Here is a 14417-nt window from a genome sequence, read left to right as displayed (position 1 = left end):
GAGAAAGGGAGACTTAGAAACATCGATTAGAGAGAATAATCGATCAGCTGCCTCTTGCACACATACTGGGGATGTGCCCGCAACCAAGGTACATGCCCTTGACCTGAATCGAACCTGGGACCTTTCAGTCTGCAGGCTGACACTCTATCCAGTGAGCCAAACCGGTTTCGGCTAAAGATATATTTTTAAATAAAGTATTTTCCAAATATACAGCATTACTTTGGTCATTTTTCTTATAAAATACATATTGGTTAGTGGTCTGTCAAATTGTTTTTTAGGCAGCTGACTGGTGGACTTCAGGGTTCTATGTCTGAACTCTTCCCAGTGGATGGGGAGAAGAATTCCCGAGCTGAGCTCTCTAGGTAAGACTTCACAAAATAAAGTGAATGTGTTGTTCCCTTAAAGGAATGGGTCAAATCTTTATAATTTGGCTGATGGGAAGAAAGTAATTTTTCAAAACATGGGTAGACATATTAGAATGAAGTGGTTAGTTTCCCTTTATAATGATTTAGGGTGTATAAATTAACTTTTATGTTTCTTTATTTTTATATGCCCAGCTAAATCTGAAGTTTTGTAGGGAGAGGGGTCTGAGCCGCTGGCAGAGCTGTTTAGAATGCGGGGCCTAGAGCCGTTTGGCATGGTGGGCATGGAGACAGTGGAATGTTAGGTGCAGAGCGGGTGGTTGTGGAGTGGGTAGGCGTGGAGTAGGAGGGTTAGGAGTCGGTAGGTGAGGAGTTGGTGGGAGCGGAGAGGGTTTGTGCTGAGTTGGAGGGTGCGGAGTAGTTTGGTGAACTGTCAGTTTGTGGAGAGTCGGTGTGAAAAGTCGGTTTGAGAAGAGCCGGTGGACATACAGTCGGTGAGTGCAGAGCCTCTTCCTGGGTAAGAAGGGACTCTCCCTGCCTCCCCCTCGGGGCTCTTGTGAAGATTGAATGAGCAAGGACAGAGGGCACCGAGCTCTGGGCTGGGGATGGGCAGAGAGACGGGGCCCAGGCGACTCCAGAGTCTGTGAGCTAACCCTTCCCGCTGCCAGGCATTGATCAGAACCACGCCCACTGGCAGTAGGTCCACGGCTTCCCTTCCACCAAGAAACTTGGGTGCTGGATCGTGGGGTAAAATGAACATGAGCTGGAAAAGCAGGAGGTACCGCCCCCTCACAGCTGTTAAAACCGTTCGTGGGGCCTGGCTTGGAAAGCTGCCTACCGAGAGCAACGAACACATCCCGTGTATGCGTGTTCCCAAAATGAGAAGGCAGACTGGGGAGACTCAGCCCCCGGGAGGGATCTGGGCGGGAGGAGAGATGAGGGAAAGAGCGGATCGGCTCCCCCGTGTGTGCTGGGCCCTGGGACAGGAACAGGCCCCACGGACTCCTCCCGTGAGGGGGCCTGTGAGGGCCCAGCCTTGGCGTCCCACACCAGATGTGCCTGACCCCTGGAGGCCCACAGCCTGTCTGTTGTGTCTCAGCCCTCATTTCTTGGACACTGTCCAGAGCTGTTGGTTTTGCAAGACGACATGTGTGACCTGTTCAGAAGAAAACTGTATTTAACAACAACTCGCCCAAATAGCCATTTATTTCCAGCGCCCAGATGAGTGGAGTGACTGTGGAATTGAGAGGCCTAAGCTCAGCCCTCAAACTGGGATAGCTCTTAGCCCCACCCCTTCCTGGTTAAGGAAATGGGCTCAGTGAAGTCCCATACCTATCAGCAGGTCTCTCATCCAAGCAGGCGAGGCTGTACACGTCAGACACTCTCGCATCGGGGTACCAGAGATGGGGCAGTGTTAGGTTTATGTGGTATGCTTCCCTGATTTTCTGCTCCTGCGGACACGGGCCTGCTACCAACCAAGAGTCATAGGCTAAGCTTAGTGTCTTAAGTGGGCACCACAGAGGCTCTCAAAGCAGACAGGGCCTGCTGAAGGGGTGATGCCCAGGTTGTGGCTCCATGCTGAGGGGTGTCCTGTGGGAGGCAGGCGGTCAATGATTCTCTCATCATTGATGTGTCTCTTTGTCTCCTTTGCTCTCTGTGATCAATAAAAATATATTTGAAAGAAATACATTGGAGGTTCGTTGCATGAAATTCATGCTTCGGGTTGGGGGGCCCTCAGCCTGGCCTCCTGCATCTCTCCAATCTGGGACTGCACCTCCAATCTGGGGCTCCCTGATTTTCAGGAATCAGGCCTACTATGGCAGTCAGACATCCCTCTCTCAATCCAGGACTGCTGGCTCCTAACTGCTCCCCTGTCTGCCTGACCACCCTTTAACTGCTCCTCTGCCAGCCTGATCCCTCCCTTACTCCTCTCCCCTGCTGCTGGTTTGATCACTCCTACCTTCTCTTCCCTGCCGGCCTGATGCCCCTAACACCTGTGCTTTAGTCCCCACCACCTTGGCTTTATCTAGAAGGATGTCCAGAAGACTACTGGTCTATTTAGCATATACTCTTTTATTAGTATAGATATTTAAAAAAACAACAACAAAAAAAAACACACACAACAACAACAACAAAAAACCTATAGATAAGGCCTGGCTGCTGTGTTGCTTTTCTGAAAGGATAGATGTAGGTGGCTGATGTGGCAAAAAGGGTCTCTGCTGGCATCTAGGATGTGCGTTAAGCTGTGATTTTCGGTTCCCATGGCCTATCCAAGACATGTTAAACCAGCTAAGGGCCTCAGAGCTGTCCATCCTCCTATCCTTGGTTTACAGCTCTGTGCTGTGCGTCTCTTTGTTCAGACATCACTGACCTCGGGGTCTTCATCACCTACCACTGGGGCAGCATGTCTTAGTGGCTGTAGGTGTCCCAGCTGGGCCCTGTGTTGGAGTCACTTCTGTGCAGCTGTGCGTTAGGAAGTGAGCAGGTGCATGGAGGCCCTGCATCCGGGGGAAGGAGGGCAGCTGCACGGGGCAGGGCCTGCCCAGAGGGTGCCCTGGTGCGCATCCTCACCCACCCCTCTTCTTGCACTAGGAGCCTGGACAGAGCCCCCAGCAGTTCCTTGAGGAGCTGCTGGGGGACAACATGGCCCTGGAGGCGGAGCAGGGACTAAGGATCAACGAGTCTGACCACCGGAGTGTGGAGCTGGGCCAGGAGTCAGAAGGTAGGCAGCAGCCCCTGGAGCTGGGGAGCCGGCCTGGCCGCAGCTTCTCCCTCAGCTAGGGAGCTGAGCCCTTGGCTCTGAATCTCCTGGGTCAGCCCATCCTCAGCCCAAGTCCATGGGGTTTGATTCAAGGGCTGTTTGGAACTGTCACCTGCCTTCTCCCCAAGGAGAACATGAAGGGTCTGGCAGCATTGAAGTCAGGACATGAACTACAAAGTCAGTGCTGCCAGTTTTCTCAGCTCCCATGCGGACAGTCCCAGGAGCCTTCAGAGGACAGCACGCTGACCCCCAGCGGCTGTCTTACAACTGTGCGTGGGGGACTGAGCGCTCTGGATGGCAGGCACCTTCCCCAGCGGTCACTAACCTGCACTGTCACAGGAGCCTGGGCTGATTTCCTCCGTTCCTGTCCTCATCGGGCAGATGGGTGCAGTCTGCTCTGTCTCCCTGGGCCGGGGCTGGCTGCTCAGGGACCCCTCCTCCCCAAGGGCCTTACCCAGGGGTGGTAAGTTCTGGGCACACGCGCCCCAGAGGCTCTACCCCCCACAGACATAATGGTCAATTTTTGTGGCCCCCACATTGCCAGCTGAGCTACCCAACACCCCACTCTGAGGGTTGGCAGAGACCATGCCATGTGTTTGCCTTCTCTGTGAGTGTCTGAAACCCTTGACTTGACGGTCAGGTTGGAACTTGGCAAAAAGTGGTTCCAGCATTTCGAGCATCTTGAACTTTTGTATTGGCCTGTCCACTGTCTCTTCTTAAACTCTGGGTGGCTCCCCAATGGGCCCAAGAGGAGCCAGCAGAGGGGCCACAACCCACAGCGACAGCACCCTGTGAACAACAAAGGGCATCCAGCTGGCTGTTTCTGGTCTTTAGACCTTGGCTTCAGGGGGATGGCCCTCTCAGAGGGATGACCATCTCGAGGCGGAGTCAAGAGGGGAGCGGAGGCCCCAGGATTGGGGCTCACACTCCACTTTGTTCTTCAGCCTCCAGCGCGACCCTGGCACTGGGGCAAAATTCCCAGGCCCCTCAGGACACAGTCCTGGAGCTGCAGGGCGATACCCAGGCCCTGCAGGAGAGCAACAGCAAGTGTGAGGAGCTGATTAAAGAGAACCGGCAGCTCCGGGAGCAGGTAACGGAGTGTGTATGTGTGTGTGTGTGTGTGTGCGTGTGTGTGTGTGTGTGTGTGTCCCCGGAACATATGGGCCAGCCTGAGGCCGGGTGTGTCAGGGGGTGACAGGTTTGCGGTTTGCTTTAAAGCCAAGTTCACTTTGTGACCTGACTGGCACAGGCTGGGTCTTTGGCTCTGCAGGTGGCAAGGTTGGGGATCCAACTACAGATGGAGAAGAACACCAACGAGCACTTGAGGAGCGTCCAAGAAGATCTGGAGGGAGAACAGGAGTACACGTTCAATATCATAGAAAACCAGAGGCAGGTAGGCACTCAAAGCGCAGGCTCCCGGCGCCCCTGCCTGCCAGAGGGAGGGTCCAGGATCACAACCATGTCCTGGTCATTGATCAGTGATTCCTGGTGACCAGTTCCCTAGCTCAGCTGCATCTCAGACCAGCAATTCTCAGCAGGTATTGCCTCGCCGGGACACTGGCCATCTTGTTGTTGATGGACAGCACTGGGGGCCCGAGAAGGAGGTGGTGCTGGCTATGCAGGGTGGATGGCTGTTCTGTCAATATCTGGGAAAATTAGATGTTAGTGTTGTCCAGGTATTCTGCATCCTTACTGAGGTTCAATGTGCTTTAAAAAATAGGGTTTTAAATGTGTTCAAAGAGGGCAACCAAGGAGCTGATCCATTTGCCCTAAAGTTCCCATGTGTGGAGAGGACATGGGACTCACGTAGCCCCATGTGATGGTCCCTTCATGCCCTGGGCCGTCCCAGCACAGTTCCTTAAGCGCTGGGAGAACCGCACTCAGCACGGCTGGGTGTTGCCTGCCCCGAGGGTCCCTGCTCCTTTGGGGTCTGCACTTGCCCTGCTCTTGGCCCTTCACCGGGTGTGGGGGTGCAGGGATGGGGAGTGAGCAGCTCCCGGGGCCTGCACCCAGTGAGGCATCCTCACCTTTTCCCCGTGAACCAGGAGTGGGCCGAGGAGAAGCAGCTTGAGGAGCTGGGGGAGCAGGCGAAGCAGCTGACTGAAGTCCAGGAGGCCCTGCTGCGGGAGCAGGAGACCAATGCCCTGGTCACCCAGGAAAATGAGAGGCTGCAGCAGGAGGTGGCCAGGTAACCGCCTCCGCCCTGCAGCGGCATCTGCCGGGTTTCATTCCCACCAGCTCTCTGAGCGCCCCCTGAGCTCAGCTCCAGTGAGGCCAGCCGCACCACCCCCCTTTCCCGTTAGTGTCACAGCTGATGGTCTCGGGGGAAGGGCCTCCAGCTGGTGGCTGGGATGGAAGGACTAGTGACAACTGGGATGGAGCGCGGTCCAGGGTTGGAGGGCCGCCCATCCCACATGACGATGGTGATGACGGTGTCGGGCACAAGCACCTTCATCCTCTCACACCTGCGATCCCGGGAAGGACGTGTGCTCGCTCCGTGTCATTCTCGCGTTCCCTGAGGGTGAATTTACCTGCTGGCTGACATGCATTGTCGCCCCCACATCAGCCCCCGTGGCCTCTCAGGGGCCTGTCCAGTGGGGGAGACACGGGGGTCGCCTGATGTGCCCATTTGCAGCTGCGGTTGAACAGGCCTCTGACTCCTGCCTGTTTCAGCTCTCACACTGCAAACGAGCGTCCCTTCCGCGCTCCATTGAGGACCGTGGGTTCTATTTTCGTGGTTTTCGGTGGCGATGTCGCTGTGTGAAATGGCCCCGAATGGAGTGCTGCTCGGCTGTCTAGTGTCCCCAAGTGCAAGCTGCGCTGCGCCTTGGGGAAAATATCGGAGTGGCACCTGAGGGTCCTTCAGCCCGAGGTTTGGTGCTGTTGGCTGTGAGCATAGTAACCAAAGCATCTTTAGGTCTTGATTGGTTGACAAAAATTGTGGCCAGAGACTCCAGGAACAGTTGGGACAGTTGCAGTTACACTGACTCAGTGCTCACAGTGGCTTCGTAGGACATTATCCTGTGAATCGTGAGAATTGACTGTGCTATTATCCTTTTCCCCCCCCATAAGGATGAGGAAAGGGGCTCTGAGAGAGTAACTAAGATGTTTGGGTCAATCCTGGGGGTAGTGGCCAGTCAGGATTCAAATCCAGGTCTTGTCTCATCCCAGAGGCGTGACCACAGGAAGCCTTCCTTTGCGCAGCCTTGTTTGAGTAGATGTTGGGGCTACAAACTTGGGTGCCTGCGGGGGCAGGCAGGTCCTGCAGGTGGGGGAGGAGTGTCAGCCGGAGGCCAGGCCTCCTGGAGAATGCACACCCTCTGAAGGCTGTCAGCTAGAGGCAGGCCTGCGCTGCCGGGTCATCCTTTTGTTTCTGCTTTTTAACAAAAAGTTAATCCTCATCTCAGGATAATTTTTGCACTGCCCTTCAGAGAGAGTGAAAGGAAGGCAGGGAGCGGGCTAGAGAGAAACAGCGATGCGAGAGCCACTTCTCCTGGATGCCTACAGCACACACCCCTCTATGCCACAGAGCAATCCCACCGCCAGGTGCATGGCCCTGACTGGGAATCCTGCCCGAGGCGGTTCCGTACACAGGCGGACGCTGTCTCTGCGGAGCCACACCTGCCGGGGCCTTTGCTCTATGCTTTCTCCCACCCTCCGAGAAGGGTGATAGCTGAGAGTTGATGTGAAACTTGACATTTTAAAATATTAAATAACTAACTGACTTAAATTAAATAATAAAGCTGTGTGGGCCAAACAGGGGCCCTCTGTGTTCACATTGAGTCTGTGAGCCTCTGGGCATTGAGATTTCAGGTATAACCCTTTGCCCCGGAAAGCCAGTCGGGTAATTATGACAATGATGATGATGATGCTGATGTCAGTGGCTTTACATAATGCTCCAGAATCTCACAGTTTATTTGTGTCAGGAGTTGAAATCAGAAAGGGACTTGGCCTGGGGAGAAGAGCTTGGCAAAGACAGTTTCAGAGCAAAGATGTTCTGATTCCATGTTTTCCAAAAGTGTTTCAGTGTATGAATCGTTTTCCAAGGAGGCGGCTCTGCAGAGCCTTCCATGGGAAGGGCTGTCACAGGCTGCTGTGTTGAAGTGTCCGAGCCTGCCTGTCCTGTGTCCCCAGCCCACAGGAGGCAACTGGGTGGCCACATCGAACCCCAGCGGACACAGTTGGAGAAGCACTGACTGTGCTCAGCCCTCATTTACAGGGGACACCCTGCGGCCCAGAGGGGTGGTGGGTGTGATGGAGGCACACACCTGGGATGGAGGCTGAGAGTGCTCCTCAGCCCTGGGCCTTGTGGCTCTCCACCCGCAGACTGACCTCCTGGACCGAGCAGCTGCAGGCGGGGCAGGAGGAGCTGCTTACCAAGATCGAGGATCTGCAGGCCTCCATAGAGAACGAGCGGGAGAATTTTCAGATCTTTCAGAACATGTACTACAAGATGATGGAGGAGCAGCGCTCTAAGGAAATCAGTCTGCCACAGCTCAGTGCCCAGTGCGAGGTGAGAACTGGGGCTGGTGGGCCTCAGGACACCGGGCCTGAGCCCTGCGCTAACAGCCGGGGGCCAGCCAGGTCCGCATGGGTCCTCATTGGCGTCTGTGCCCAAACACTGTGTGTGAATGTCACCCAGAGGCCGGGAGGCAGCCAGAGGCGTTTTACGGGCACAAGCACCTTGGCTGGTGGGGATGTGTCAGAAAAGACTTTTCAGCGGACCTTTGCTGTTTTCTTTTTTTAAGCACATATATATATATTTTTTTAATTTGATAGAGAACAAGGGAGAGGAAGAAAGAGATAGAAACATCAATGATGACAGGGAAGCATCATTCAGCTGCCTTCTACACCACCCCCGCAGGGGATACTGCCCACAACCTAGGCATATGCCCTTGACCGGAAAGGAACCCAGGGCCCTTTAGTACGAGGTCCGATGCTCTATCCACTGCACTAAACTGGTTAGGGCCTGACCTTTGCTTTTGCAGGGTCGGGGCGGTGCATGGAAATAGCCAAGTGCCGTTTTCTCTGTCCTCTGGGCTGAACTCTGTGCTCTGTGCTCCCGTGTCATCGCATTGAATTCTCGCGATGCGTTTATGAGCTGGGGGGCACGTCCTCAGACCTCTGAGGCAGAGGGTCTGGACTCCGTTTGATTGAAGCCAGAGCTTTGGCTTTCCTGCCCCTCCCACCTCAGGCCGAAATTCCTATCCACCCCGTCATTTGTTTTATTGATGTCAGAGAGAGGAAGGGAGAGGGCGAGAGGATGGAAACATCAGTGATGAGAGAATTTCTTTTCTTCTCTTTTTTTTTATTTAAATTAATCTTTATTGTTCATATTATTACAAAGTTTCCTCATTTCTTCCCCCCTTCACCAGGTTCCCACCCCACCCTACGCCCCCTCCCCATCCCACATTGTCCTCATCCATAGGTGCAGTTTATGTTCAGTCTCTTCCTCCCTCCCTTTCCTCGATAGTAAATCCCTTTTCAGATAGTAAATCAGTTACTTAGCATTTTCTCATATCAATAATACCTCCACTTGCCCAATGATACATTTCACACAAAAGACATTTCCAAATAGGTCAACCAGCCTCATCCAGGCCCCACCCAAGGCACTCACAGATCAACACCCCAGCCCTATACTTACTCAACACATCCAGATCTAAGCCTTCATCACTTGATTCAGCAGACCCTCAAGTTCCCACAAAAGTTTCCAGCCATGTCTGAGAGGCAGCCGTGGGCAGGGGCAGGTGAGGAGCGAGCTGTTCCGGACCTGGCTGCTCAGGGCCTGGCCTCTGTTGCTCTGGTTCGTTCCACAACCAGCAGCTCCGGGTCTGGTCACTGCCGCTCCTGACCCAGTTGCTCTGGACTTGGCTGCTGCTGCTCCGGGCCTGGCAGCACCCGACCCGGCCGCTCCGGGCCTGGCCGCACCCTACCCGGCTGCTCCGGGCCTGGTCGCTCCCAGCCTGGCAGCTGCTGCTCCGGGCATGACCACTCCAGACCCGGCTGCTCCGGGCCTGGCCGCTCCCAGCCTGGCAACCGCTGCTTCGGGCCTGACCACACCAGACCCGGCTGCTCCAGGCCTGGCTGCTCCCAGCCTGGCAGCCGCTGCTTCAGGCCTGGCCACACCCGACCCGGCTGCTCCGGGCCTGGCAGCTTCCAGCCTGGCAGCTGCTGCTCTGGGCCTGGCCACACAAGACCCGGCTCCTCCAGGCCTGGCTGCTCCCAGCCTGGCAGCTGCTGCTTCAGGCCTGGCTGCACCAGTCCCGGCTGCTCCGGGCCTGGCTGCTCCCAGCCTGGCAGCTGCTGCTCCGGGCCTGGCCACACCAGACCCGGCTGCTCCGGGCCTGGCCGCTCCCAGCCTAACAACCGCTGCTCCGGGCCTGGCCCCACCAGACCCGGCTTCTCCGGGCCTAGCCGCTCCCAGCCTGGCAGCTGCTGCTCCGGGCCTGGCCGCACCCGACCCGGCTGCTCTGGGCCCGGCTTCCCCGGGCTCAGCCGCTCCGAGTTTGGCCGCTCCCAGCCCGGCTGCTCTGGGCCCGGCTTCTCCTGGCCCGGCCATTCCGGGTCTGGGTGTTCCTGGACTGGCCACCCTGGGCTTGGTTGCCTCCGCCTCAGGCCTGGCTGCCACTGCCCCAGGTCTGGCTGCTCCAGTGCTGGCTGTTGTTGCTCTGGTTCTGGCTGCTGCTGCTCTGGGGCCTGGCCATTGCTGCTCCAGGCCCGGTTGCCACTGCCTTGTGCCTGGGCACTCTAGGCCTGGCCGCTGCTGTTCCAACATTCTGTCCTTTTTTTTTTTTTTTTTTTTTTTTTTTTTTTAACGCATATATATTGCAATGTTGGCTGGTGAGTTGAGTTCTGACTTAGTCTTTGATTTTTCAAGATCTTCTTTGTATTCTTTCTTAAGTAATTTTACTATCTTTTGCTCTTACTTGATTTCTTCACATTGAGAACTTCTTTGGTTTCTTCCTCCTTGTCCTGGGAGCTCAGCAGGTTGGCCTGTGGCACCCCTTTGTTCTCTGCGGGCTCCCGCGCTGCTCCAGCCTGTTGCGTGGGTTGGCGCCGCCCAGGAAGCAGCCCAAGGCCTTGGCTCCATTGCCCGTGCTCAGAGGTCGAAGGCTCAGGGGCACCCCCCCCCCCCCCGGGGGCCCGTTTCCCAGCTCCCTGCCAGCGCCTGGCTGGCCGGTGTCAGGGAGGGGCTCCTGCTCCCTGTTGCATTCCTCCAGTCTGGAGCTTTTTTTTCTCTTTCCCACTAGGGGAGTCTAGGATCAGAGTCAACAGACTGTCCTCTGCGCGCAGTACGCACGACTCTGGGGGCTCCGCTTTTCGCCACTCCCCTGGGATTCCGCCTCACAGCCCCATCTCCCCCTGCTCGAGCCTGGGTCCCCAGGGTCTGGTCCAGGACTAGGGTTCAGTGCAGTCGAAACTGGGGCCCAACACAGCCGGGGCTCCCGTTTCCTTCCCTCCAGGGCAATCCCGCATCAGAGTCAACATTCCTTCCCTTGCAAGCAACGTGCTCGACTCCGGGGGCTCAGCCTTTCGCCACTCTCCCAGGACTCCACCTCACAGCCCCGTCTCCCCCTGCCAGAGCCTGGGTCCCCAGGTTCTGGCCCATAACTTGGGGCTCAGCGCTGCCGGTTCCAGGGTTCAGCCCAGGCTGGGGGTTTTATTTCCTTCCTGCTAGGGAACGCTGGGCAGCACCCAGCCCTCTCCTCCTTTCCGGCTGCGACCTCTCCGCGCGCGTGCATGCGAGGGCGCAGCATGTCTCCGTACCTTAGGCTTTTTTTCAGCTCCTCTGATTTTCCTTCTGGTTTTCTCTTTCCTTGTAGTAGAATTTTCAGTCAGTCGACTACCTGTAGCTCTGGGCGATGTCCACTCTACATTTTAGTTGTATTCCATTGAAATTGTTGTGTGCTGCTGCGGTTAGGTGTCTACCCGAACAGCCATCTTGGATTCTCAGTGATGAGAGAATTTCTGTGATGGCTTCCTCTGCACGCCCCCTCCTGGGGATCGACAGCTCCTCCTGGGCGTGTTGCTTGAATAGGCATCTCACCAGTGAACTCCTGGTGCCTGGGAGGCCCCTACACCCACTGACCCACACCTGCCGGGCAGCTCATTAATGAGATAGTTTACGTTTCTTTTGAAAATGGCTGTGAGGTCGCCAGAACCTGCTGTACATTTTGCATTTAGGCGCCTCTCAGCTCAGACTGGCTGCGTTACAGTGCTCAGCGGCCACACGTGGGCAGTGGCCGCCCGATTGGCCGGTGCACTTGTCCTCTCCAGGTCATTGGCTGTGTTGGTCCTGCCGACGGGTGTGGCTCCTACCAAAAGGGCCCTCTTATGAACCTGGCCTTTCTTCTCTGGGAGCAGTTTCCCAGCAGTGGAGCCACAGGGGCCGTGGTGGGGGACACATTGTTGATCTCTGTTTCAGTCGCTCACCCACTTGACTAAGGATTTGGAAGAGGGAAGAAGGCAATTGTGGGACGAAATTGATGCGGTGAAACAGCTGAGCAAGACTCTCCTGGAAGAGCATGCGGGGACCTGGCCTCAGAATAAGTAAGGGGGTGGGGTGACCGACGCCTGTCCCCTCGGCTCCGGACTTCCCGCTCCACGCCCAGCCTCCACATTCAGGACAGAGAGCCCCCTGGCGCACTGGGGTCCCCAGGGCAGGGCAAGGGGACAGACTATCTTCCCAGAGCCCTCGCCTCTCCTTTCCCAGGAATGGTCTAGATTTCTGCAAGGAGGGGTGGTTGCATTTTGCTGGCTTCCAAGACATGGCCCACTGCCAGCCCCTTCTTCCTCTGCTTTTGAGTTAAGCTCCGTTTAAAAAATATGAGAGGTGAAGAGAGGTACCTAGGGGAGAGATCCAGGATCACGGGATGAGCCCTTTCTGTGTCTGACTTCCCCCCAATGATCTGGAGGGGGGGTTGTGGGTGCTCCGTGATTGTCCTCCCTCTGCGGACATAACACGGACCTGACTGTGGCATAGACACTACGAGGGGCACAGGACCTGTGACCCTGTGGCCACGCACCAGCAGGGGTGATGGGATGTGAGCAGTGTGTGCACAGCAGACTCATGGTGAGGAGCTCCATGGAGGTGTAGAAGGAAGCGTGGTGGTGAGCATCGGGGTTCTGCTGCTGACCCGGATGGAGCCAGGGCCAGCCAGTGGGGCGGGACGTGGGGGGGCGTGAAGATGGCTCAGGGGTGGTCTGGGTGCAGGGAAGGCGCACGCAGTGGCAGCAGGGAAAGCCGGAGCCGGGGGCACTGAGGTGTGGAAGGCGTCCATGCCTCGCTAAGGAGTGGGATTCACTAGGAGTGAGTGTTTATGGGAGGCTGTTCTAGAGGCCAAGGGAGCTGCCTGAAATGAGGCAGGAGGGAGCGGCTTGGTGCTGGAAACCTTGTGGTTGGAAGTCAAGTAACCCGAGAGGCATCTGGTGGGCCCAGGGTGGCCTTCACCCCTCGGTCCTAGTGCTGCTGGACTGTCCTTCCTTGTGGTGGGGTATGGCTGGCCCTGAGGGACAGGGACAAGGTCACAGTGACCACAGGGTCCTGTCCCAGCACCCCGGGGTCAGGGTGCTGCTTCACCGTTCTCCCGGATCCTTCTGCTCAGCTCCAGCCTGCTAGCCACCCACTAGGATGGCTTACCTGGAAAGCCACATTGTAGTTTGGGGCAGAAATGACTGTGGCCTGAGTTGGCTCTCTGTAACGCAGTGGGTACAAATGACCAGCGGAGGTTGGGCAGGTGCCAACTGGAAGCATCGGGCTTTGGTACCCAGGGGATGATGTGGTGATGGTTTGCATTAGACAGTGTCTTCAGGAGGCCAGGGAGTTGGCTGGCTTCCTGAGCTGCTCCGAGGGGAGTCCTTCAGCCCAAGGAGGGTTGTGGGCCCTGTGCTCCGTGAGATTTTATGCCTAGTGGTGGGGGTCGGTCAAAGCAGACAGGGAAGCGCTCTAGCATAAGGCCGAGGGGCACGACTGTGGGAGGAGAAGAACACAGACTGGAAGAGCAGATGCTGAGCCAAGGGCGCCGGGAACCCAGCGGGTTCGGTGGGCCTAGGCAGCGGTTTGTGAGTCATCACTTTTCACTCTGCCTACTTTATGGGGAGCTCTCAGAAAAGCCCTCGATTAGGAGGGACCTGAGCAGCCTTTTGTCCAAAGGAGCCTGAGCTGCTGCCTCAATCCGGGGGACTCATATTCCAGCAAGGAAACCAGGGTGTGAGTTCTCAAAGCCCACGGATTTGTGATCCTGAGTTTCACATGGTTCGAGCCTTGCTCTCTTGAGATGAGGTCCAGCTTGATCCTTGGGGCTTTAGCAGGTCTCCTCGCGTGTTAGGTTCCCAGGCCCACGCCACATGCTTCCATCTCCATATCCCCACGTGGCCAGCATGACTGTCCGGGACGTGAGTTGTTCTGAGTGGCAGTAAGGTAGACACGGAACATAAAGGTGCTCTGTCACGAGTGGGGAAAGCCACCTGGAGCAGGGGCCAGGGCGGTGGGCCCCCGCCACTTGCCTCCATCCCCGTATCCCCACGTGGCGAGTATGACCGTCATGAGCTCAGTGATGTCTAAGTCCCAGGGAAATGCCGGCCCTTGTGGGCCAGGTCCCAGCCCGGGCCGATAAGTCAGTTTACACATTTTATGTAAAACCAGATCGTTTTCTCTTTCTCCGCTGTTTACAGAGGCTCACTGAAACCAGTGTCTCCAGGAAATGCGGAGGAAGAGGAGGACGAAGACTTAATGAAAGAAGCAGAAGAGGCCAAGGAACCTGCTGCCGAGATGTGAGTTGTTCTCAGTGGCGGTAACTTAAACTCAGAACATTGGGCTGCCCTGTCACGAGTGGGGAAAGCCACCTGGAGCACGGGCCAGGTCGGTGGGCCCACGCCACTTGCTTCCATCCCCATATTTAAACGTGGCGAGCATGACAGTCATGAGCTCCGTGATGTCTGAGTCCCAGGGAAATGCCGGCCATTCTGGGCCAGTGCCCAGCCTGTGCTCATTAGTCAATATACACATTTAACATCAAAATGTTGCCGAAACCGATTTGGCTCAGTGGATAGAGCCTGGGCCTGTGGACTGAAAGGTCCTTGGTTTGATTACTGTCAAGGGCATGTACCTCGGTTGCAGGCACATCTCCAGTAGTGGGTGTACAAGACGAGGCTGATTGAAGACTCTCTCATCGATGACTCTAACTCTCTATCCCTCTCTTCCTCTCTGTAAATAATCAATAAATATAATTTGAAAAAATAAATCAAAATAAATCAAATTGTTTTCTCTTTCTCCGCTGTTTACAGAGGCTCAC

At 56.1% G+C, this 14417-nt stretch overlaps 1 protein-coding gene across 1 annotated transcript; it reads left to right on the top strand.

The window, feature by feature from the left end:
* Nucleotides 1–280: 280 nt before the first annotated feature.
* Nucleotides 281–8008, top strand: LOC311616517 (uncharacterized protein; the record flags this gene model as incomplete). Its single annotated transcript, XM_084871935.1, has 7 exons — nucleotides 281–362; nucleotides 2955–3084; nucleotides 4068–4213; nucleotides 4394–4516; nucleotides 5169–5311; nucleotides 7450–7636; nucleotides 7988–8008. The coding sequence occupies exons 2-7, from the start codon at nucleotides 3006–3008 to the stop codon at nucleotides 8006–8008; spliced, it is 699 nt and encodes a 232-aa protein (XP_084728061.1). The 5' UTR covers nucleotides 281–362; nucleotides 2955–3005.
* Nucleotides 8009–14417: the final 6409 nt, after the last annotated feature.

This window comes from Pipistrellus hanaki (genome assembly GCF_964339955.1).
Source record: "Pipistrellus hanaki genome assembly, chromosome: 2".
Taxonomy (NCBI): domain Eukaryota; kingdom Metazoa; phylum Chordata; class Mammalia; order Chiroptera; family Vespertilionidae; genus Pipistrellus; species Pipistrellus hanaki.
The sequence above is the reverse complement of the archived record's forward strand: the minus strand, read 5'-3'. Positions and strand labels throughout refer to the sequence as shown.